Genomic DNA, 26,145 nt, shown 5'->3' on the forward strand with positions numbered 1-26,145 from the left:
TCTGGACTCTAATTCAGGTGCAATTTTGTTTGAAATCAGGTAGAATTTTCTAAATTTTCCATTGGTGGTGTTGTTTTCTAGTTTTGGTGCACAGATTTTGTAGAATTTGTATTTTTTGGCGATTGTACCTACATAATCCTGCCTTTTGCAACTTCAAAAGCTCCGTACAGGCACATCTGGTCACTTTTTCAGGTTTTATTTGTTTTGAAAGTGCGTATTTTTCATCTACTTTCCAGATCTAAAGTCAGATTCTAGGGTTGTGTGGACAAATTTCTCACTTTCAGAATTAGGCCTTCTTTGGCATTGTAATGCTTTGATTCTTTTTAGAATTGTTGTAAAACTAAGCTACAGTGCTTAAGTGACAGATTTCAGCCTTATAAGGTAATTGTAAAAGCCAAATCAGAAAGTCTACTTAGTTCATTTTGACAAGTGGCTCATTGTAAACGCACTACTTATAAAGTGCCAAAGCATCTTTTTTGGGGGAGTCTTTTGATTGAGTGAAAAAGGGGGGTGTGCATTGTGTTTTTGTGTCTCTACTTTGTGCTCTTTCATTTCTGCATCATGGGTTTTAAATGTCCTCCTCTAACTTCACGCAACTATTCTACATGGAAATATATTGCATGGAGTAGATTAATGGAAAAAGGATATAGTTTGTATGTTGATGGTACAATTACCCAACCTAATGATGCTAAAGAACTCATTGATTGGAAAAGACAAGACCAACAAGCTTTAGGTGTTATAAGAAGTTGTGTACATAGCGATCTTCTCTTCCACATTAAAAATTGTTCAAAATCTAAGGAAGCTTGGGATAAACTTGAACAGTTGTATGGTAAAGTGGATGAAGAAAAGGGATTTCAGATTGAGGATGATCTACTTCTCTTGGATCCTAAAAATTATGACCCAATTCAAGATTATATCATCAAAGTCAATGAGTATAGGGCACTTCTAAAAGATTGTGGAAATCCCATTAAGGATGATAGGTTGATACATCACATCCTGAAGCGGCTACCTTCTGAGTATGCCAACTTTGTTTTGAGTTTTAATACTCACAAGTTGAACATGGGATCTGCTTACTAGAAACCTTCCTTTGATGGATTTGTAGACATGTTGATTGTTGAACAATCTCACTTGGTGGATTTTGGTCTTCTCAAGTCATCTAAGACCAAAGCCTTAGTGGCTAGTGATGGTCAGAAATCTAGTCAAGGGGGAAAAAGCAACAAGAAGAAGAAGCAGTGGAAGATGGGGAGTTCAAAGATGTTCTCTATGTTCCAAATTTGAGTTCCAATCTACTATTAGTTTACCAAATCACTCACTTTGGAGATGGTCATAAGGTTGAGTTCCTTCCCGATTCAGTGATGGTGCGAAGTCTCAAAGATGATTCATTGGTAGCAGTTGGGAAAGTCAATGATGATAGGAGGCTTTATTCCTTCTCCCACTTTATGCCTAAGAGTTCTTCTCAAGCCTTGTTAACTCACTCTAATTCAAACAACAACTTATGGCATGAGCGGTTTGGTCACCTTGACTTCCGCTCTCTTCAGCAGCTTTGCTCAAAACACATGGTCAAAGGTCTACCCAACATCAGCTTTTCTAAGGGACAACGTTCATCTTGTTCAGTGGATATGCATCTCAAGGAGAAGTATGATAAAGGGAAGTCTTCTCGAGCTCTAGTTGTTCTTCAGCTAGTTCACATGGTATTAGCAGGACCATTTGCAGTGACTTCAGTCAGCCAAGGCCGCTACATACTCGCATTTGTTGATGACTTTTCCCGATTCACTTGGGTCTTCTTCCTTCATCATAAGAATGAAGTAGTTCATAAACTTCATGACTTCAAGACTCATGTTGAACAAAAGTCAAGGAAAGCCATCAAGGTATTAAGAGTGGACAATGAGAACCGTTATGTTGATAGAAGACTCAAGCACTTTTGCAGAATTGAGGGCATTGATCTTCAGAACTCACCAGCATTCAGTCCGCACAAGACAGATGTTGAAGCTATGAGGATTAGGACTCTCAAGACCATGGCAAGTTGCATGATAAAGGCCAAGTCTCTCGATCCTACACTTGAAGTTGAAGCCATTAGCAGTGCTACTCACATACTTAATAGGTCTCCTCATCCAGCCTTAGATGGCAAGACTCCTTTTGAGGCATGGTGCGGCAGAAAACCAGTTGTGAGTCACCTTAGAGTCTTCGGTTGTCTAGCATGGGCAAACCTTTCTTCTAGGAGATGCAAGGCACCGACACCTAGGCCTTGTACCTTTATCGGTTATGAAGACAATGGAAAGGCTTACAGACTTCTTGATCTAGAGACTCATGATATTTTTGTGGAGAAGGATGTTCACTTTGAAGAAAGTTCACCCAGCTTGTCCTCTACTCCTCTTCGCATATCATACACAGTGGAAATTGATAGTGACACCAGCGATAGTGCTTCAACAGGTTCAGATATGTGGGGTTTTTTCGACAATTGCAGTGAGAGGTCACATCAGTCCAATCCACATGCTTATATTGCCACAGTGAAAGGTCCATCTCAGCATGGTACATCTAGTCTTCTAGCTCCAGCTTCATTTGACTTGGGAGACAGAATTGAGGACACACATCTTCTCATTGATGATGATTCTTCTACAGTTGTTGCGAGGGCTCACTCTGACCCTCATGTCCATTCTCTACATGATCAATCTAAACAGGTTGGCGTGATTGTGGATCCTTATGAACAACAATTAGTGAAGGTCTCTTTGTCAGTAGAGGAGACAGATGGTTCAGTGGAACAGGTTCAACAGACATCCTTGACCGATCTGCATTCATTCTTTTTAGCACAGTTGGAAGGCGTGAACTTCAGCACAGGGATACTTGAGCAGGTTTTAGGGCTAGCACACATCTTCAGGACTGTACCTTGGGCATTGGTTCTTCCTAAGGGGAGGAACACTATTTTGCATTCATGGACCAGCTTCTTCATCGGAGCAGCTTTCACCTGTTGGCATTCTTCTTTTGGGGGGGGAGCCTATTCTGTCTCTCTTCCTTCTCTCATTCTCTTTTGTATATATTGGATGTATGTCATAATGGGGGGGTCTTGATTACTCCATCCCTCGATGCATCCTTCTCTATCTCTCTTTTTGGGGGTGGGTTTTTCCCATGAGTTTTTCCCTCTTTCCCCGCTTTATGGGAGATTGCATTTTCATTATGTACATGGGTACCTAACATGGCCTAGTAGCCGGGACCCATTATGCATCTTCATCCTAGTTCGTAAGCTTAAGGGCATTCCCCTAAGTTGCACTTAAGGGGGGGTGTTGGTGTAAATTAATACTTTACTATTTACACTTACTTAAGTTTACTTAGGTTAATGCATTATTTAATTATATTGCATTATTTTATTATTTTTATTTATGAGACACTTAGGAGTTTGCACACCTTGTGATTTGTCATGTTGACAACACATGAGTACGCACCTCTATTTGAGCACATGGTGTCTACAACACTATTTTGTGTGTCCCACCCTTCTAGGTTTATCCTCTCATCACCGCACTTACTTTCGTGCTTAATGGAGGATAATCCATATCTGGTGGACATGTGCTTGGTTGTATGACACATCATGGTGCTAACTTCTATGCATTCTAGAAGCTCTCCTGTAGCCTTTATATTCAGGCACTCCTAGTGTACTCTAAGCATCCATTATTGAATACATTGTTATTCTGATCATACTCTCTCCATTTTTTTGGTCTATAGTTGTGCTTGTGTTTGAGTTCTTAGTTCTTGGGTGAATCTTGCCCTTAGGCAAATTCTTACAAATTTGAACTTTAGAAATATTCAACTTCTTGACAATAACCATGCCTTGCAATAATGCATGTGCCTCAACTAAATTGTATGTGTCTTGAGGTATAGGAGAAGAAAATAAAGCTTTGATATTGCCCAAATGGTCTCTAATACTTATCCCAATTCCTGATGCACCTGAGTTGCCTCTTGAAGAACCGTCAAAATTAACTTTCATGAAACCTCAAGGGGGAGAAGCCATTGAATTAAGGGTCTATCAAGATTTATTCTATCTTCTTTAGTCATTGAAAGAAAATGTGGAATGCTAAGCCCCTCCCAATTCCTCAACAAAGAATTGTCCCAATTTGAAAACTGGAAAATTTTAATCATGTTTTTGGCATTATTGTTTACAATTCAATAATTGAATTAACAATACCTTCGATAACCATTTCTTGAGGACTCACCACTTTCTTGAAGATATGCTTGTTACGTTCCCACCATATTGCCCAAATATTGAAATGGGTGCACAACGCCATACATTTGCAAATAAGGAATCCTAATATAGGATTGGCCAACTCTGAAATAAATCCTAGAGAGAGTTTGGAAGGGAATTTGCAAGTTCAACTTATGCATAATGAATGACACACAACATTGAGCAAAGGGACATTGAAGTAAGAGGTGATCAACATTCTCATCAACTTTACCACAAAGGACACATGAAAAGAGGTTGTGCAATGTTAAGTTTGAACAATATGCCACTAGTTAAAATTATTTTCCTTAGTGCAAGCCAAGCCAAGCAACCTGCCTTAGGGAGAATTGCATTGTTCCAACAAAATGAGAAAGCCCTATGCCTAAAGGCTTGAGATCCATCACACTGAATTTCTATGTATCCTCCTTTTACTATATATTTTCCAAATGAAGAGGGGCCAAAATAACCTATCTTCCTAATTTGAAATGAAAACTATTCTATGAGAAAAAAAATCATGAAGAAACATTTTTTCTAGATCAAATATTGGAAATTCATGAGGACTTTTCCAAAATGCTTTCCCTAAGAAGAGCTGAACTGTCTAGCCTTGTGTAGCTTTTATGCTTTGCATATCAAATTTGTCATTTATGAGTGTAATTAAGGGTGGATGTCTACACCAAGAATCTTCCCAAAAATTAACGCTCTCCCGATTATGTACCTCCCACGATATATATATATATATATATATATATATATATATATATATATATATATATATCACAATAATAATAATAATTAATTGTGTACCCCCCATATAAGATGCTCACAATTTACTATTGTGTTGTAGGCTCATGCATGTGCTAATACCAACTATTAAAATCAATAATGAATTGAGATTGTACTATAGTGCTGATGTAAGGAGAGGGGGGTTACAATTTGTTTAAAGCAAAAGATGATATATTTTGTAAGAGGTATGAATTATATATATATATATATATATATATATATATATATATATATATATATATATATATATATATATATATATATATCACAATAATAATAATAATTAATTGTGTACCTCCCATATAAGATGCTCACAATTTACTATTGTGTTGTAGGCTCATGCATGTGCTAATACCAACTATTAAAATCAATAATGAATTGAGATTGTACTATAGTGCTGATGTAAGGAGAGGAGGGTTACAATTTGTTTAAAGCAAAAGATGATATATTTTGTAAGAGGTATGAATGACAAGGGGAAGTAATAATATCCCAAAAATAATGCAACTACTTTTATTATTAATAAAACAAAAAAATTATTGAATTAGAAGAAAATAATAATAATAGTTTTGACTAAAAAATCTTATTAAATATTTAAATCAATTTATATTTAAGATATATTCATTATAAAGTATTATTGACAACATATTTTTTGTAGGAAACTAATGTTTTCATTAAACCCCCCTACAATTAATTTATATGAAAAATATAATTTATAATTCTAAGTTTGTGATGGTAATATTTTTTAAATCAAATTTTAAGACATAATTTCTTTTACCTTATTGGTCAGAACCATTTTTACTAGGGTAATTTAAAAAATTTAATACATAAAATAAAATAAAATAGAAGAAGATATAAATAATTTTATTGTGGTGTCAGAAAGCCCAATTGACGTCTAGATAATTCACTTGTACCATGTTGCAGTGAAGGTTCTCGTTTAGAGAGTTGTCCAACAAGATGTGAGGGATTTGGCGGCGAAACCTTAGAATCATTTATCTCCATCCAAGTTTTTGACATATGAGAGAATAGTTTTTAGTATTTTTAGTAATTTATTTTCTTAATCAAAGAACCGCCTTTAGTCACCATATTTGTATATTTCATACAATGTCCCTTGACTTGTAGTTTCTGTATGTTCCCTATGCTCTTATACATTTGTAAAAAAATTGGTTATAGTGAATGGGCGTAAATGTAAAAAGAAAAAAATTAAATTTACAAGTTTATTATTATTCTATTTCTATAATTTGAGTGAATTTAAATTAAAAATTATAAATAATTTATTTAAAATAAAATAATAGTTTCATTTAGGATTAAATCAAAATAAATTGTACATTGAATTTTTTATATTTTAAAGTATATTATATTTATGTGCATTTAACAAAATTATGGATATGTTTTAAAGTATAATTTTAAACTTACAAATGTATAATTAAGTATTATTATTTATTATTATTTTATTTATTTTTTAAATTATCGATAAGAGGTCGAAGCCAAAATTAATTATTATGTATTATTATTTATTATTTTATTTATATTATAGATTACATTTTATAATTTATAAGTTGTTTGACTTAATAATTTTATGAACTGATGATTTTCTTTTTCTTTTTCTTTTTCTTTACCTTTGTTTACAATAAATGATATATAGTTATTATATCTATGCATTCTTAGCCATGACTCACTAATAATATTAAATTAAATTTGTAAATTATGATCAATTTGGAAAACATGTGATAAACCTAATGTTGACTGAAATCAATTAAAATTTCAAAATTATTTATTTATTTTAAAAGTATTATCTGATAATATAGTATTTATTTTGAAAAAGTTCTCAAGGGTTTTGCAACTCGGTGGCATGCCACCCACCAAGAGTACGAGCCCTAGAAGCAATTAATACAAAGGTGGCGGATGGCTGTATACAATGCATTCTAATTCCCATGGATTCACTCGACCACCTCCGGGGCCTAGAAAATCTTCTTTCTCGTCTCAGGTGAAAATGATTGCAAGCTCTGGTTTTGGAAGGTCTTTTATTCAGGCGTTAAAGAGTGACTTGGTTATTCAGAATGACGCCAAGTTCAAGCAAAGGAAAGGAGAGACAGACAGAGGAAATCAACCATGAGACACATGTAAGAACCCATTGTCCTCCTCTTGTATACTAGTTCCTAATTCACAGATGCAATCCACTATTAAAGAGGAGATTTTCAAACTCCACAATATTGCCATCTTCCTGACCACTCAAGACCCCAACAAACTTCCATCTAGAGCCTTCTTGAATGAGTGACTTCATAATAATTGGATTTAAAAACTAGGTTTCCATTTCTCCTTCCTTCGTATGGTTCAAAAATGGCTTTTCTTGGTTTTCTTCGACTACCCGGATTCTTAGAAAGTTGTTGAAAAATAATTCTGGAAAATAGGGTATTCAACCTTTAGACTTATCCCTTGATCACTAGAAGTCATAACGACCAAAGTTCTTTCTCTCTCCACTCCTATATGGATATCTGTAGGGAACTTTCCACCCTTTCTTTGGAACTTGATTCCTCAGGTGCTGGAACCCCTTGGCAAGGTCATTAGATTTGACAAATCTTCCTCCTTAATTCCTTATTTCGATGTTAGAATTCTAATTGCCATCGATCTAGGTAAAGAGTTCCCCAATTAAGTGATCTTTGACATTCAAGATTGTAAATACTCCTACCCCATTACCTTTCTCGGTGCTCTTAATGCTTGCTTCCTCTGCATGAAAGAAGGGCACTTGAGGAAAAATTGCCTTGTACTGAAGAATCGTAACCAAGGCCCTAAATCTCCCAGAATTCTGAAATGTATCACAAGTCGAGGAGTCAACTTAATATTGCACCCACCCCTCTATCTTATAAGCTTGTTGTTGAGCTTGACTCGCTTTGTGAGGCATTCAAGTCCCCACCAGTAGCCCCCCCCCCCATATCAGTGATAATCAATTCAATGTTAAAGTTCCATTACCAAACCCAACTACATTGGAACTAACAAATATTGGCACCAAGCATAGAACAATGAATGCTCAACAAATCATGCTAGAAAAGATTAAGAAGTGATCAAGGCACAAATTTAGAAATAGTGGCATTGTCCATCTTGTCCTTCCCTCTCTTGATGAAGTAGAAGCAATTCTAATCGGTAACCCTAATGCTTCTCCTAAGAAGAAGGAAACAATAGCTAATAACAATATGGATATTGATAAAAGTTCTCAGCTCCTCAATATTGAAGGTCAAGAACTGACCAAGAAACCTGATGAGATTGGAGTCATACATGGGGATGAAGATAAGTTGACTAATTTTGAGGTAATGCTTATTCCAGCCTCAATGGAACAAGATGTTATTCAGTCATATAGGAGACTAGCTTCAACCATCCACATACCTGGTATTGAGGAAAGCTAGACAAGTGATGAGGTAGACTTTAGTGGACCTGGTGGTCAAATCTAGTGGCTAGTATTAACACATATACTCCTTTTCGCCTTTAGAGCAAAGAAGAAAACTAGGAAACCAAGAAGATGGTCAACTGAAGATGGTGAAGAGGTGTTCAAAAAATTCTATACTAAAGAAGATGCAGAGCCTTGTGTATCCAAAATAAGAGGTAGGCCTTCTAATTCCGTTGTTGCATCCAAGCTAGGCAAAATTTAGAAATGTAAGCTTCCAAGCTTCTTCAAGAATGTTGGACCCATAGTTGATTCTGACCCCAAACCATTTTCTAATGGATTCTAAATTGATAATGTGCAATGTCAGAGGATTAGAGTTCTTATCAGAGTTCCCTGATAGGAAGTATATTATAAAAGACTCCTTAGAGCCCATGCTAATGTAGACTTCCTTTTGCTCCAAGAAATTAAAGCTTGTGGCTTCCAATTAGATGTTGCCTTGAAGTGTATCTAGAAGGATGCTAACCCCTATTTCACTAACCATCCAAAAGGAAGAGGTGGCTCTGCAAGCCTAGTCAATCCCAAGTGGTCTAAACATGTTCTTGACTGGGGTACTTCTCTGTGCAACAGGCTTGTCAGGATTTCAGTATTGTTCCATGGAAGAGAAATTGGGATATGCTCCATTTATGCCCCCAAATGATGTTGTTAATAGAACCAACCTATGGAATTGGTGTTGTCAATTAAAAGAGGCCCCATGGATCATGTTCGAGGATTTTAACATGGTAGAAAATCAACAGGATAAGATTGGGGGGGGGGGCGCAAAAAATGGAATGGAGATATGAAGAAAAGATTTCCTAGAGTAGATTTATTAGCAAATTTAAGCTATTTGGACCCCTAGCTAGAAATAAGAATGACCATAAGAGTATTTGGCTCGCATGGATCAACTTTCAAAAGGGAGATAAAAGCATATACTCGAGGTTAGATAGATTCTATGTTAGTAGAGATACATTTTCCTTCAGCAAGAGCAATAATGGTGACTCCATTCAAGTTTATCCATTTACCTTGTCTAACCATCATCCTATCATTTCCTCCATATTTCTGATCAATAATTTTTGTGCTCCTCACCCTTTAGGGTTTCGATCTTTTCTCTTAACACCTCCCTTTTTGACATTAGTGAACTTAACTCTGCTGCCTGCTTCATTAGGTGGTATAATGTGAATATGATCAGACATAGTGATGCAATTAGTAAATGAATTACTATGGTTGATAGTTGGAGAAATCTCTTTCAAACATTGGGCAAGAAGAAAGTTAAGGATTGATTCTAGAAGAACTGAAAATACCTTATATAGTGAACTTATGTTGGTAGAAGAAAGGCTCCAGAAGGATCCCCATGACCCTACCTTACTTATACCTTAGTTAAGGCTAGAGACTTCCTTCGGAGTTTCCAAAACTATAAAATTCAAGGAGCCAAGGTAAAAGCCAAAATAAACTAGTTGGACTATGGTGACAAAGGTTCTAATTACTTCTTCTAGATACTGAAATATAAGGAAGAAAGAGATAGAATTGAGGCTATCGTAGAAGGGAACTCTACCATTTCAGTCTAAGACATCTTCAAGGATTTTGCTAACTATTATACTCTGGTCTTCTCCACTGAAGATGACGGGGTTAGGATGGAGGAGGTAAGAAGAAAAATAAGAGCTCTTGTTTCTAAGAAAATAGAAGAGGGTGACAGAATTAAATTAGAGAAACCTATATCTAAAGAAGAAATCACCAACGCAATCATGTAGATGAGTAATGGTAAAGCCTCTAGCCCATATGGAATCCTGATCGAATTCTATAAAAGGCACATTGAGTGGATTTGGCAAGATCTTTTATGGTTTTATGAACATGCTTTGTAGGTTGGGTCATTGGCTCCCATAATTAATAAGGGGATTAATCAAGCTTATACCCAAGGAAGGGGATAAAACACTCATTAAAAACTGGAGGCCAATAACATTATTGAATGTTTCATATAAGATATTGGCCAAGATACTAAGCCCACAGGCTAAAAGATGTTTTTTCAAAGATTGTATGCCAATCACAAACAATTTTTGTTAAATGGAGATACATCTTAGAGAATCTTATTACTTGCTGGGAGGCTATGGATTGGGCCAATCAATCATATCATAATTATGTTATGTTCCTTATTGATTATGAAAAAGCATATGATAGAGTGGAGTGGAAGTTCGTAAAAATGATATTGAATTGTCAAGGATTTTTTAAATGTTCGTAAGTATGGTATTTGTTGTCATGAAAGATGTCATTGTTGCAATAGAAGTCAATGGGTCAAAAGATCATATGACTTCCAACTCTTCAGGTCTATAAGACAAGGGTGCCCCCTAGCACCCTCCCTGTTTGTCCGAGCTGCTAATTGCCTTCATTATATCTTAAGAGATGACTCCCTGTCTCCCAAAGTTGAAGGCATTGAGCTTCCTAATGATGAAGAAGTCTCCAATGTGTAGTTTGTTGATGATATTGCTATATGCATTGAACTCTCGGAACCAAACATTCAAAATCTTGTTAACAAACTTGACAATTTCTGTAGGGCCTCTGGTAGTAAAATTTCCATTAAAAAATCTATAATGCTAGGATGACAAGAATACCTTCCGACTTGGTACAACAAATTTGGATTTTCATGGGAGACCCAAATCATATTGTTAGATACCTAGGTATACCTTTCTTAGTATCTCCCAACTTGAATAACATGTGGACATAGGTAAAACACAAAATAGAAAAGAAGTTAGGTAAATCGAATAGGAACTACATGTCCTTGGCTAGAAGAGTGCAAGTTTTCCAGAAAATCCCAGAGGCATATACCATCTACTATTTCTGAACATGGCTTTTCAATTTGACCCACATCAATTATATTCAAAAAGTAATCAAGTATTTTCTGGGGTCAGATGGCAAAGGTAAGAAGAAGAGGCATGCAGTGAAATGGGAATGGTGTATCAAAAGGAAAGAAATTGGGGGCTTAGGAGTGAAATATTTAAGGTGGCAAGGGTGTTCACTTTCGGTGAAAAGGATTTCCAAAGCTCTCCAACGTATGAGCCTTAGAAGATCCTAATTAGAAACAAATGTCTCTCAGGGCATCCCCTGCTGAGGAAAAACTTGGGAAAATATGCATATCCATGATCTTCTATTAGGTAAATGCAAGATTAAAATATGTGGATCTATAGTATTTAAAGCCATTTGGAAAGGTTGGGAATGGCTGAGGTAGTGGATTGGTGGTAACACGGATTGTGCCTTTGAACTATGTGTAGAAAAAATCCCCATGGTGGAATCTAGAAACAAATGGGAAGCCTTTGGCCCTATTGCAAGGTTGCTCAGCCAGACAGTGGTGCAAGAATGTTATCAGAAGATTTAGTGACTTGATCCAAGATGGTATCCTGATCAAATGGGAGGACCTTAGCTCTATGTTTTCTCTTCCTACCTCGCACTCTAGGACGTACTCCATTGTTAAGGAAACCTGGTCCCAAGCCAACCTTCCATTTCAATGTGAGGCCCCTATTAATAGATTGTCTGAGCTTAGATCGCCTGATGGAACACCGATGATAGAATCCAAAACCAAATTGCTCTATAATCTTTTGTCATATTCACTAGACATTATTAATCATCTTAATGTTAGAGGGCACACCAAACTAGACCAATCATCTTGGGCTAAGCTTCTTCACTCTCACTAGCGTAGACCAGTGGAACCAAAAGTCACTTGTTTTATGTGACAAGCCTTGCTTCACAAAATCCCTGTCATAATCCCTAATGGTAATTCACAAACCTATTATGTCTGCCATCTCCCAAAAACTATTGACCATCTTTTCTCTAATTGCCCTTTTGCCAAGGGGGTTTGGTTGATCTTTGGAATTAAGTTAGATTATCATGTTTCTCTTTTCCATGTTATCACTGGTCTCATCCTAGACTTACCTAAGTTTCTTAGTGATTTATGATATGTCTTCTCTTCTTTAGTAGTTTGGCAATTGTGGATTATGAGAAATGAGGATATATTTAAGAGTAGACATAGGGTTCTTATTGAGTCTCTATGAAGACTCATTATCAAGCATATTTGTTTGTAGATTTCCATTGTTTTTAAGGTCAAAGGTCAAAAGTTTCATCAAGTCATTAATGAATGCACAGAGCTCCTAACAAGGGAGGACATAGCATTTGGCCTTCATGTGAATCCAGAGGAACCAGATGAAGATAGGTACAGACTAAAAGAGATGTTGCAACAGATTATTAAGAAGAAAAGAACTTCTAATAATATGTCATCGGAAAGAGATCAACCTATTACAACAATCCAGTCTACACTTGGTGAATCCTCAGAGATGGAAACAAATATAACCATTCCGCCCTCGATTCAATTGTTGCAGATCAATACAGAGGTCAGAGATATAAGGCAAAAACACACTTCCATAGGTGAAGTTCTTGACAGAATGATCCCCAATAATAGAGCAGGGAACACCTTGATATTTGTACAGGATGTTGCACTGATCATAGCTGGAAGGAGGCATATTCTTGGTCTATCCTATTCTGAAACCCCCTACTATCCCTCCCATAGTGTTCCTTAACAATCCCTTTAATATCATGATGGAGGATGGGTTGTGATTTAGATGGACTAAGGGTTATGCTGCGTGGACTTGCTTAGATGGAGGAGTTAGGGTATTAGATCATATATTTACTATCCTAATTAGTTGTTTTGTTGGCCAGATGTTTATGGTTGTTTGGATCTGAACTGGCCCAAATCTTTGATACTATTATCATGTTGATTTTGGACTTTCATATGTTCTAATACCTCTGAACTCTTATGATTTGTGGGTTCCTCTTGTTAGTTTGTCTTACACTTAATAGGAAAAAAAATATGGTATTTATTTTTATCATTACAAATTTTCAAATGTCAATACTTTTTATGATAATTACATATTACATCCTAAAGACACGTAGTGACTTTAGCTCAATAATTATCTACTATTGGTATAAAAAAAGTTGCACAATTGATCTAACTATTTATTTTTGCTAGCATATATTTTCACAACTATGGCCCCATAAGCTAGTATCTTAATTGTATTTTAATTCGAGAAGCCCAAAGAATAAAATTGGAACACATTAATTAATTAGGCTTTTATCTACAAAATATTTTTAACCATTCTTACTTACATGTAAGATTGAATAAAATATTTATTTATATACTAATAAGCCATAAAATTGAATAAAATTGGAACACATTAATTAATTAGGCTTTTATCTACAAAATATTTTTAACCATTCTTACTGTAGACAGCTAAATCTGATTACACCGCTTTGGTAATCCTATTTAGCTATCTCTAAAGGCATCATTAATTAAATTCCTATTTAATTAATCCTTTGCCATCCCCTAGCTGATTAATTTAATTAATCATCTATAGTCCTAATTGATAAATCAAATAACCTATCATTTATCAATTAAATCCTATTCTCCTATCTAATTCCAAAATCCCAAATTTATTAAAATCACTTTAATAAATAAAACCCTCAAATCTAATGGCCCCTAACCTATCCTAAATCCTCCATTTAGCCTAATCCACCCCATCCACCCATACTTACCTAGCTTAGCCACTAACTCACCCACCCTCATGAATGCCATCCACTTGCACATCTCTAACATCCCTAATCTAATCCTAAACCATCTCTAATCCCCCCCCGCTGCCCCAACCTTGTCACATTCCTTAAGCAAGTTTAAAACTTTCCTAAGCCAAGCAAAGTCAACAATTTCAACTCCCTCCAAAATATCCTAACCACCAAAGCCATAAATGGCTCTTACATCCTCACTCATGACTCTTACATCCTCAACCACTCTCATCAAGCCTTTGACCAACCCTTATCCTATCCTCTCACACTCATCCTCCTTGTGACAAGTGTCACCTCCCTATTGGTGCTAAACAAGCACAATCCATGTGCTCCCCTTTAGATGCATCCTAACCCTCCCTCACCATCTTTCCATCCTTGCATCTTAGCCATCAATCCCTCAAGCCTCTTGCCTATAAATTGAACCCCCTCCCTTCACTAAAATCATCCACCTTCCATGCAAAGTTATAATGCTATTTTGAGAGCTCATAAACTACCAAAATACTATTATAATGGCAAAATCTCTTCATGACTCCATTGTTGAAACCTTGTTTCACTCACTCCATCCATCCATTTGAAGTTTGAAGCATAACTTGTGAGCATACATTCCTACAATCAAGGACAAATCCATTGCATCATTACGTTATGCCATTAGGAGCCTACTATTCTTGGTTTGCTTCCTTTTGTGGTGATAACCCTTGGTCCTATCTTAAGTGTTAGCTTGCTTAGTATTGTTGATGCTTCCATTTAATAGTTAGTATTCAATTTGCACTACTAAGCTAGGTGATACATTTTGGCACGCCCGGTGGGACCCTGCATTTGGGTTAATCTAGTCGTTTTCTTTGTTTTGTTTGATAAACTAACAAAACTAACATTGTTTGCTTGCAATTTTTTGTGTTAGGTTTGCTAATATTTTTGCAGGTACGCAGGTTCCTCTTTCAAAATCGCTCCCCCGGCCATATAATCGATTTTCATTTTTGAGGCTTGAAAAATGTGCTATTTTTGCGATCTCGCGACCCCAAAATCGTGATCCCGCGACCACGAGAACGCGGCTATACTCCGATGGGATCGCGACCCCGTGACCCTAGGAACGCAACTTTTGACTAGTCAAAACTTTGAAACCCATTATCACATTTGACCTCTCAAACCCGCTGATGAATTCTCCTGCGGAAACGCTGATAAATCTGCCTGTGGGATCGTTTTTTTGCGGATCGCTCTATGATTTTAAACCCACGGCCTCAATTTTTATTTTCACCAGTTTTCTGTCCCGTGTTCCCACTAACTGTTTCTGCATTCCCGCGACTGTGAGATCGAATCATTAACTCGCGGGATCGCCTTGTCTTTCTAAACAAAACTCAGCTTCAACTTTTTCGCGTTCCCACTGGCAGTTCTTGCATTCCCGCACCTGCGGGAACGCGTTCTTAACCTGCGGGTTTGTTGTGCTAACTACTTGGTTCAAATTTTTGACATTTTTTGGTGCAGGTTTTTATTCTAACTAGTTTCTGCAGGTTTTATCATCATATCTTTATGCTCATTATCAAATCATAATCATAATCGTATGTAAAAATAAAAAAATATTTTAAAAAAAGAGTATAAATCAAATTTTAACTTTTGGTGGTTATGCAGGATAGGGGCAATTCTGATCATTTTTACGCCTATGAAAATTAACAAAAAAAGTTAAAAAAAAATTTCCCATAGTTAAGCTTTCATTTTGAAAGATTTTGGGTGACTAATCAAATTGCTTTTTTGTAGCATTGCAGGTTGGAGCATCTTACTAACCTAATCATGTTTGTTGTAAGAATGAACTTGCATGTTTAAACACACCTTTCCTTGAATAAATGTTGCTCAAATCACTCTCGAATGCCATGGATTAAAATCAACTTTTCATTGGAATGCATGCTTAAAACAAAACAAAAAACCACAATCTTGAATGCAAAGGATCAATTAAGCATTGCTATACCTCACACTTCAACTTTGGGTTTCAAAACGAATTCACTCAATCTTGAATGCCTAACAATCAATGAACATTGCATGATTTTGACACATTTCAACAATGAGCGCAATTTACTTATGTTGACGATCTCTCGATTTTCATTACGCTGACGATGCTATCAAGTTGTAATTGAACATCTATATCTTAATCACTTGTGTTTTCAATAGATCAGACAATCTAAGAATCAGTTGGTGAAAGAACTCTGCTTTTTAGCCCAAGGTCATCTGAATCTTCTCTCCCCTTGTCGCCTTTGCGGGCCATCTTGGGTGTATAAGACTAGGATGCGAAACCTTGTTTTTAGTTTTAGGAGGCTTGCTTGGGGATTTCATCACCCCTTGGGAGGACCTCAACTCCAACGTTCCGATGGATTATAAAGATCGAGAGGTGAATCCAAAGACACCTCTCTTGGGATCAAAATTCTGTCACTCGGGCTAAGCCTCAAGGAACTTTATACCCTTAAGAAGTGAAAGAGGAGAAGTGGGTTACCGCTCCTCTCAGCTGTGTGACATCTTTTTGGTTTCATCTATGGATTTGGGCCTCACGTACCTTGTGTATATCGAGGACTCCCTAGCTAAACCAAATTTCATCATTGTAGAAAGCTTCTTAGGATGTTGGTGTGTTTGACGTGCTTGCTCCAAACTTTTGTCTGCTTGTTTGTTCATAGCTTTTGAATGAATGTTTTCCAACTTTGGTCAAAAATCCCATAAAAGTAGAAATCTCCTAGCTCAAGGCATACTTAGCATAGTCACTGCCTCATCAGAAGATCATCCAAACTCCCTTAGTTCTTTGCCTAGAACAATCCCAAATCCAAGGTTCATCCAAATCAATCTCCCAAGCCGGCTAGCACCAAAATCCACAATCCAAAATCACACCCAAGCCTTTAAAGAGTTGTTGTCACTCTGCCAGAATTTGCTATCCAATCAATTCTACCAATCAACCAATCTCACCAAGGTTATCCCTCTGACAGAGCATTGTCTAGGGTAATCCAGCTTTGTCACTTGTATCCCTCATCACCTTGAGCTAAAGGTTGGGATCCACAAGTGGTCAATCTCGTGTCATGCCCATAGGATCATTAGTCTATCCTCAAGTTGACACAGCCACCACCAAATCTAGTGCATAGGAAAGCAAAACCCTCACTTTTTGACAGCATGCCCTTGAAGTCTTCCATCCTTAGAAAAGCCTAAAATCCCCAACCAATCCTCCTTAGGTTTGTCATGCAGCTTTGAATTTCCCTAGGAAATCTTTGCAAACCTAATCCAAAATCTGAGCTTAATCCAAATCCAACCATGAGCTTCCGTGCTCATCCATATTTAAGACCTCATCCCCATCAAACTCATCGTCAAAGCATGAAGTCCCAATCCTATCATGATGAGTTTGGTCGCATTGTCCTTGCTCCCACCACCTCCTATTCCACTGATGATGAAAATCTTGTTGACTATGATGGGTATATTGAAAGCCTTAGAAACATTCCGCCAAGCATCCCCAAAAATCCAAGCACTCCTCCAAACCATCTAGTCATGCCATCTCATATTTCAGCTTCTAATCCATCACCTAATCAACCAAGCCTACAATCTTCCATCCCCATCACACCAGCTACTCCTATCAATCCTCCATCTCCATTTTCGATATGCGAGTCTCCAAGGAAAGTTATAGAGGAACCACAAGCCAATCCATCTCCTCCAGCCAATGAGTCAAGACATCTAATCCAGCCATGTGAAGTAATTAGCGATGAAGCCTCCCCACCTCCCACATCCATAATGTCGCCTTCATCTCCCATAGCTACCATCCCCATACCATCCATCAAGCTTCTCAAAATCCTTCCACTTCCCACAAGCCTTAACATCCTACCACCTATCAAATCCCTCCAAAACCCATCCACATCCTCATCCCCTCCAAGCCTTTCCCAAATCTCCCATGATGACCTTTATGTGTCCATCTTCTATTCACCTATCTCCACTACCGAATCTCCCATCTATCCATCTGCTGCCTTCGAAGAGTCCATCCCTTCATCTCCTCTTGTACCATCCACTCCAATCCAATCCTATCAAGATCTTGTCCAAAAGCATGTTGACATCCCCCAAAGGATAAAAGACGATACCATCATGCCATGTCTTCCATCCAGAGCACCGTCGCCATCTCCTCCATCTCCAAACTCCCAAGCCATACCTCCTCCATTACAGGACATCTTTTCATCCCACCAGCTAAATCAAGATCCTATGCTTCCATTCCCTCTACTTCATGCTCGTACCTCTCCCATAATCCATGATGATAGATCAATAGAAGAAGAACTAACTATCATATCTAGACTCACATCTTGTGTTCCACATAATGAACATCATATTGAAGAAAGAAATAATAATGTCTCTCTAGATGTTGGTGTCTCCATTATTCCTGCATGGTCGCAAGACCTTCCATCTTCACCCCAACGTTCCCATCCATCTTATCCTATATCTATTTTGGGCCCTTAGCCTACTTCTTTTCAACCCTCCATTTTGCGTCCATACATCCCTTATCCAAATCCCCCACTCTTTCCATCCATTTTGGGTCCTTATATACATAATATGAATCCTTTATCCCTTCCATCCATTTTGGGACCTACACCTTCCCCGTTTCCATCTATTTTGGGCAAATATCCTTCATTCCTGCCATCCATTTTGGGCAATTATATCCATCCATATCCTATGTTCCAATCTATCCTTCCATCCCCTCAAATCCACCAACTAGATCATCAAAGACACCCACCCTTGAACCCCTTCCAACCTTTAAACCCTATCACTCCATCCATTATCCCTCCATCTCCTCCATGCTCTTGTTTGCATCCCATGGCTAATAGAAGCATATTGGATGCCAAAATAAAAAAGCATAAATCCAAAAATTCACAAAAATCCAAGTCTCGACATGTCCCTTCTAAAATACATGTTCTAGAAGAGAAGCATTTGATCCAAATCAAAGAAAAAGTCAAGAGGCCACAAAAGCCCAAGATGAAAAAGTCAAAAATCATGTGGATACCTAAGATGCTCATAAAAGAGTTGCATCTCAAAGAAAAATCTCAATTGGCATCCATTCATGCTACTCAAAAAGCCTCATCGATTCATCCTTTATCCAAATCCCCATATATGCATCCTTCATCCCTCCAATCCACTCTTAGACCATATGCTTCTTATCCTAAAAATCCCATCCTCCATCTTCCAACTTTACTTATAGTCCTTATCTTTCTCTTCCTCCATTTTCTCCTCAACTTCGCTCAATACCATCTTTCCCACTATTTCATCATCTTTCAAGGTGTGTGCCAATGATGATCTTTCCATTTTCCTCATCCATTTACCCTCAAGCCTTATGTCTTCCCATCCATTATCTGCTAAACTCCCACCCACCATTCCACTTGTTCAATCCAATCCTTTTCCATCCATCCTACCAACATCTATGAGTAAAAATGCATCAAAAAAGTCAAAAAAATAAAAAAACAAAAAACAAAAAAAAAATCGTCCAATGGTGAAAACTTGGCAATTCAAGCGCCTTAGACAAGTACCATGATGAAAACTTGGCAAACAAGCGTCATGCGTAATCCCGCCATCCCCAGCTTAGCCTATCACCCTCATGCTTTTGGTCATCTCTTGACATCCAACTCCATCTTCCAATCTATCCACCTATCCTCCACCCTCCAGCTTCCATCTCACACCATCCACTTATCTCCTACAGCTTCAGCCAACCATCACAACTATGATCCATCTCCCTAGCCCCTTCAGCTTTTTCCATCTTGGCTTCAATCCTATCATATCCTTCATACGACCTCCTCATGCATGTTATCTTCTGATTGGGGGCACTATATTCCTTGGAGATCTTGCCTTGTCCATCTTTCCATCATTTACCTCCTCCCTTGTCATTGGCATCTAGCTCTAGGCTATCCTCATGCAAACCCAATGTCATCTCTTTATATCCATCGTAATCCTAGCTATCTACCATCCTATCCAGCCATCTCATCCTTCTCCTATAGCTATCCTTGGTCACAAAATCTCTCATCATCATTGGGATGCATCCTCCCCAAATCCATATCTTCTGCTATCATCCCATCCTTAGCTTTCGCATCTCGCACAACATCGAACTATCCTTCTATCCTATCATCCTGAGCTTTTGCCTACTTGTAACTATCTTGGTCAGCTTCAGCTTGTAAATATCTTGGTCAGTCAGCTTGTACATCCTCTTTAGCTTAGTATCATTATATCTATCCAGCTTTCGTGACAGTTCATCCTTGATCAGCATCTTGCACACATCGAACAAATCTTGGTTAGCTATTCCAATGCATCTTTTAGCTAGATCTCCTGTCACCAAAGTGTTATCCTTCTTAGTTCAGCTTGCTGGACGCATCACTCATCCAGATCCATCAGCTTAGGTGCTCTCCGATAGATCCTTGTAGGATATAGCTTTCCTCATGTCTGATCTTGGTCCGTTAGTACCTCGTCCTACCCATCTCATTCGCAAACGGTTCTCTTTTGGATTTTTTCTTTCTTTTGATTTGGAATCTTCCCTTTTGGGTCTTGAAGTATCTTTTCCAAGCAATCTTTTTGTTCCCTCCTCAAGGTTGCCACAATCTTCCATATCATGGTATGTTACGAATGGGGCACTCTGAGTGTACGGTTTTGATCAAGTCTTTCGTTTGTTTCTTTTTTGCTTGTGGGTTACCCAGTGTCGGTTCCATGTTGTTTCCTCCGGGTTTCATGTGTGATGCTGGGGCAATCCTTGCGTGCATGTTTTGAGTCAGTTCGTCAGTCCTTTGGATAGTTGGTGGAAAGGCCTTGATGTTCATGATAACCTTGGCAATTAACCAATAGTCCTATAGTAAATCTAGTGCTCAACTACATGGTGGTACTTCTCTTTGAAGTATCCCCCCGCTCAAAAAGCTTCAATGGATTCCCTGCATCTCCATTATCCCCTATCCATCTCCAGCAATTGTCTCTCCTACCCCAACTTATGCATTAGTATCTCTTTGCATCAATCATCACTCTTAGCTTTAGGGATCCACAATCCTAGTCTTAGGGATCCACCCATCAAATCAATCCACCAAGCCTCATCTTTCAAAATCCACAATCCTAGTCCTAGGGATCTCCGAAACCCATCTTCTGCCAATCTGACTCTTTGACATCCTGTTGCATCAGCTTTATCATCCCATCATCCATCTCCCTATCCTGGATTTTTTTTTATAGCGCTCTACTCCTTCATCCTCCCCCCAATCCTGAAAGTCTTAAGCTTGCTTCCTCTTGTGCATCTAACCCCCCTTTATCATTCTCCCGTAGTGAGAGTTTGAGCTAATTCAGCCCCTTCTCTTTGCTAATCTATGTCTCTGCTCATCCTGGATTCTTGTATTTTTCAAGAAGCTGTCGAGCCTCATTTTCTCTCCCCGTCGCCTTCTTGAGGGGGCATCTCATAGTCTAGTCTCTCCTCTTCTTATCCGAGACTAGGGCAACCTTGTTGCTAAAGAATCTTCCTTGTGTCGTCTCCGTTCGAACTTTTTTGAAATAGTGTTGTCTCAACACTATGTCAAAGAGGGGCAAAATGTAGACACCTAAATATGATTACACTGCTTTGGTAATCTTATTTAGCTATCTCTAAAGGCATCATTAATTAAATTCCTATTTAATTAATCCTTTGCCATCCCCTAGCTGATTAATTTAATTAATCATCTATAGTCCTAATTGATAAATCAAATAACCTATCATTTATCAATTAAATCCTATTCTCCTATCTAATTCCAAAATTCCAAATTTATTAAAATCACTTTAATAAATAAAACCCTCAAATCTAATAGCCCCTAACCTATCCTAAATCCTCCATTTAGCCTAATCCACCCCATCCACCCATACTAACCTAGCTTAGCCACTAACTCACCTACCCTCATGAATGCCATCCACTTGCACATCTCTAACATCCCTAATCTAATCCTAAACCATCTCTAATCCCCCCCCAACCTTGTCACATTCCCTAAGCAAGTTTAAGACTTTCCTAAGCCAAGCAAAGTCAACAATCTCAACTCCCTCCAAAATATCCTAACCACCAAAGCCATAAATGGCTCTTACATCCTCACTCATGACTCTTACATCCTCAACCACTCTCATCAAGCCTTTGACCAACTCTTATCCTATCCTCTCACACTCATCCTCCTTGTGACAAGTGTCACCTCCCTATTGGTGCTAAACAAGCACAATCCATGTGCTCCCCTTTAGATGCATCCTAGCCCTCCCTCACCATCTTGCCATCCTTGCATCTTAGCCATCAATCCCTCAAGCCTCTTGCCTATAAATTGAACCCCCTCCCTTCACTAAAATCATCCACCTTCCATGCAAAGTTATAATGCTATTTTGAGAGCTCATAAACTACCAAAATACTATTATAATGGCAAAATCTCTTCATGACTCCATTGTTGAAACCTTGTTTCACTCACTCCACCCATCCATTTGAAGTTTGAAGCATAACTTGTGAGCATACATTCCTACAATCAAGGACAAATCCATTGCATCATTATGTTATGCCATTAGGAGCCTACCATTTTTGGTTTGCTTCCTTTTGTGGTGATAACCCTTGGTCCTACTTAAGTGTTAGCTTGCTTAGTATTGTTGATGCTTCCATTTAATAGTTAGTATTCAATTTGCACTACTAATCTAGGTGATACACTTACTTACATGTAAGATTGAATAAAATATTTATTTATATACTAATAAGCCATAAAATATCAATTCTTGAAATAGATCACCAAGCTTATACAGTAGAAAATCATGTCATTGTCTATTTAACCACTAACATTCTAAAAAAACAAATTCAATATCCTCAATTTGTATTGACAATAAACTTCCACCTTTTCCTCTATTAAAGAACATTCTAATAAATTTTCCCCTTGTTCTTTTTACAATAGGCAGGGACTCCTCTAAAAGAGCTCTTATTTATTCATGTGAAATAAATATTATAAAGAAGATTTTCCTCGCACACATAATGTTTATAATAAATATCATATCATTAATATCATCAATATATATTTTTTTAGACTGCTTTATAGCTGAATAATTTTATTTATTACCATCTTAGTAAAATCTAAGGGTGTAACTCGTGAGATTTAAATGCTAAAAATGTCTATAATAATTTAGCACATAGAAATCCTATTTACAAAGTATATATCACATTTAGATGGGTCAAAGACGATACATAAAACAATACACATTTAAAATGTTAATATTACATGGTATCAAATATTTCCATCTAATCTCTCTGACATCAATCGCAAGTACAATAGTAAATAGTGTCCAACCCATGTATATATAGAAAATACCAATTTGAAATATTACATCTATAGAGGTACCACAAGGATACTTCTTTGCCAACATCGAGGGTTGTCTTACCTACATAGCATCTTCCAACTACCATAACTTCATAAGTTCTTGTTAGTCTTCAAATAGTAATATCAACACAAAATTTGAGATAAAGCTTGAAGCCAATAATACAATTGATAATACAACATAAAACAATTAGCTAGATTCAATTTGCCAATTTATAATATCAAAAGTTTTCAATTTAATGAAATAAGAAATTTTTGTCAATATCATAATGTCAAAAATAAACTTGGTAGTATCGAATTTTTGTCAAGAGGTCCTATGTCTAAATTATTGTAGGACCCTAATAGAGTCTACCACCAAAGCGCACATATTCTCATTAATGTTGACATAAGGGGTTAATGTTGACATATGAAAGGGAAGGTACTAGCCAATCAACCACTCCCATCTAGAAGACCTGGAAGACCCAACTAATCCTCCACAATATTTCCACTTGAAAGGTGCAAGTTGTATGCACCCTAAAATGGTCACCTTGACTATGTGGCCCAGTTTCATAATTTATCTCAAGCTTGAATCGATATTTACATCACCATTTCCTTTGATCGAATTAAATTATTTGAATTATTTAATTAATCATTATTATTTTACATCAATTTTGTTGGTGTAAATAAGTATTCACTTATTACACTTACTTAAGTTTACTTAGATTAATGCATTAGTTTATTATTTTGCATTATTTAATTATTTTTATTTGTGAGACACTTAGGAGTTTGCACACCTTTTGAGTTGTCATGTTGACAACACAGGAGTACGCAACTCTATTTAAGCACATGGTGTCTACAACATTGTTTTGCATGTCACACCTTTATAGGCTTATCCTCTCATCACCACACTTACTTCTGTGCTTAATTGAAGATAACCCATATCTGGTGGACATGTGTTTGGTTGTATGACACATCATGATGCTAACTTCTATGCATTCTAGAAGCTCTCCTGAGGCCTTTATATTCAGGCACTCCTAGTGTACTCTTAATGAACCATTTATTGAATACATCGTTATTCTGATCATACTCTCTCTCTCTCTCTTTGCTCTACTGTGTGCTTGTGTTTGAGTTCTTAGTTCCTGGGTGAATTTTGCCCTTAGGCAAATTCTTACATGGTATCAGAGCAACTTGGAGATTTTCTCATCATAAGCCGTTCGAGACCTCTTGCTTGCTTCATCACCTCAACCTAAATCCGGAGTGTTGCAGAAATTGGGAGTGTCTAGCACCAAATCTAACCTCGCCATTGTGTTTGGAACGCTGAACTGGTGAAAATTGACTATAAACTTGACTACCTTGGCCCAAAGTCGACCGTGAGGCAAAAAAAAATTGCAAATCAGAACTCGGAGGCCGGATTTACAGTATGGGTATGATCTTATTTTCAGATCTGTAATTTAATTTTTTGGATCTTTATTTCTTTGTAATTTCTATCATATTTTTTGGATTTTTTTTTTGCCCTACAGGCACTAGCAGAGAAAAAAAATTTAGCAAACCCAGGCAGTGACACCCCAGATTTGCCATTTGGAAGGAATTTATTGCATGCAAAATCAATTCATCGCAGAGGCCGTACGTTGTACCCCTGTATAATCATAGCAGGCATTGTACAATATCTGGCAAATATATTCCATTTGGTGGCCAACCTCACCCACCGGCGTGAGCCTTTTATTTTATATTCTGCGGCTTCCTGTATTTACAGAGTCTATAGACTCCACCCACGGCCCATGTGGGATTAAATCTCGAAATCCGATGGCCAGACTCGATTTCCCGCCGTCAACATTTGCAACGGCAAGCACACCTATTTTTCGACAGTTTAGTCATCTTCCCGGCCACGTGTTGCAGCTTCCACCCACAATTTACATTTTTCACGACTGTAATTTAGGCCATTGACGCGATTGGATTCCCGGCCACCGTAGACAGGGACTCGGCAAGGGTTTCAGCACATCCGGTGTCTATGATCCCAAAGCAGATTTCTTTTTTGGCAAGGGATTGGAGAATCCCGCCAACGAGAAACACAGCTCCGATGACGACTAGCTTTTCGCGATCAAGCACCCTGCATCGTTCTCCCGCCCAACTTCCTGCCATCTACGCTTTTCCCGGCGAGTTGCTGCAATTTTGGCAAGTGTTTTTTGGCACGCGTTTTCCGGCCAAGCGCAAGTTTGGCAGTCTTTTTCGGCATTTGTCCGAAGATTTCGGCGCTCTGCTCAGTTCCTACACGCAACTTTAAACCTCCACGCAGCCCAATCGACCCTTGACACGTGTATAATTGACACGCTGTTTTTGCCACATCAGCTAGGACTGCCACATCACCCGTGGAACCCAGCGAATTGCCATGTCAACATAGGTCATTTGACACGTGCCATTCCGTACAGTACAGACAACTGAGTCATCAGACACGTCACCAGATTGATTGTTTTTTGCTAACGTCATCTTTTCCCGTGGTTAAAATTGACAGTTGTTTGACCATCATTTCCAAGCATTTTTCAACTACAGTGACGGCCATTTGACCATCAAGTTTAGACTCGCAGTTTTCCTTCTAGACCCCTCTCCAGATTGCTTTTCAGTTTGGCAGCCTGACTTTGCGAGTCGATAACTCGAACATCCAGACTCCGATTTAGGTTCAATTTTTTTTGAAATCAGGTAGAATTTTTTGAATTTTCGAGTGGTGGTGTTGTTTTCTGGTTTTGGCGCACAAATTTTGCCGAAATTGCATTTTTTGGCGACTGTACTTGCATAATCCTGCATTTTGCAACTTCAGAAGCTCCGTACGAGCACATTTGGTCACTTTTTCAGGTTCCATTTTT

The 26,145-nt window shown here is 37.8% G+C and overlaps 1 protein-coding gene across 1 annotated transcript; it reads left to right on the top strand.

Annotated features, from left to right (window-relative positions):
• Positions 1 to 6,848: 6,848 nt before the first annotated feature.
• On the top strand, positions 6,849 to 13,267 carry LOC149533086 (uncharacterized). Its single transcript, XM_089805576.1, has 2 exons — positions 6,849 to 7,110; positions 12,470 to 13,267. The coding sequence occupies exons 1-2, from the start codon at positions 7,048 to 7,050 to the stop codon at positions 12,959 to 12,961; spliced, it is 555 nt and encodes a 184-aa protein (XP_089661702.1). The 5' UTR covers positions 6,849 to 7,047; the 3' UTR covers positions 12,962 to 13,267.
• Positions 13,268 to 26,145: the final 12,878 nt, after the last annotated feature.

This window comes from Cupressus sempervirens, chromosome 10 (assembly GCF_028749045.1).
Source record: "Cupressus sempervirens isolate cs-2001-9-10 chromosome 10, ASM2874904v1, whole genome shotgun sequence".
NCBI classification, from domain to species: Eukaryota; Viridiplantae; Streptophyta; class Pinopsida; order Cupressales; family Cupressaceae; genus Cupressus; species Cupressus sempervirens.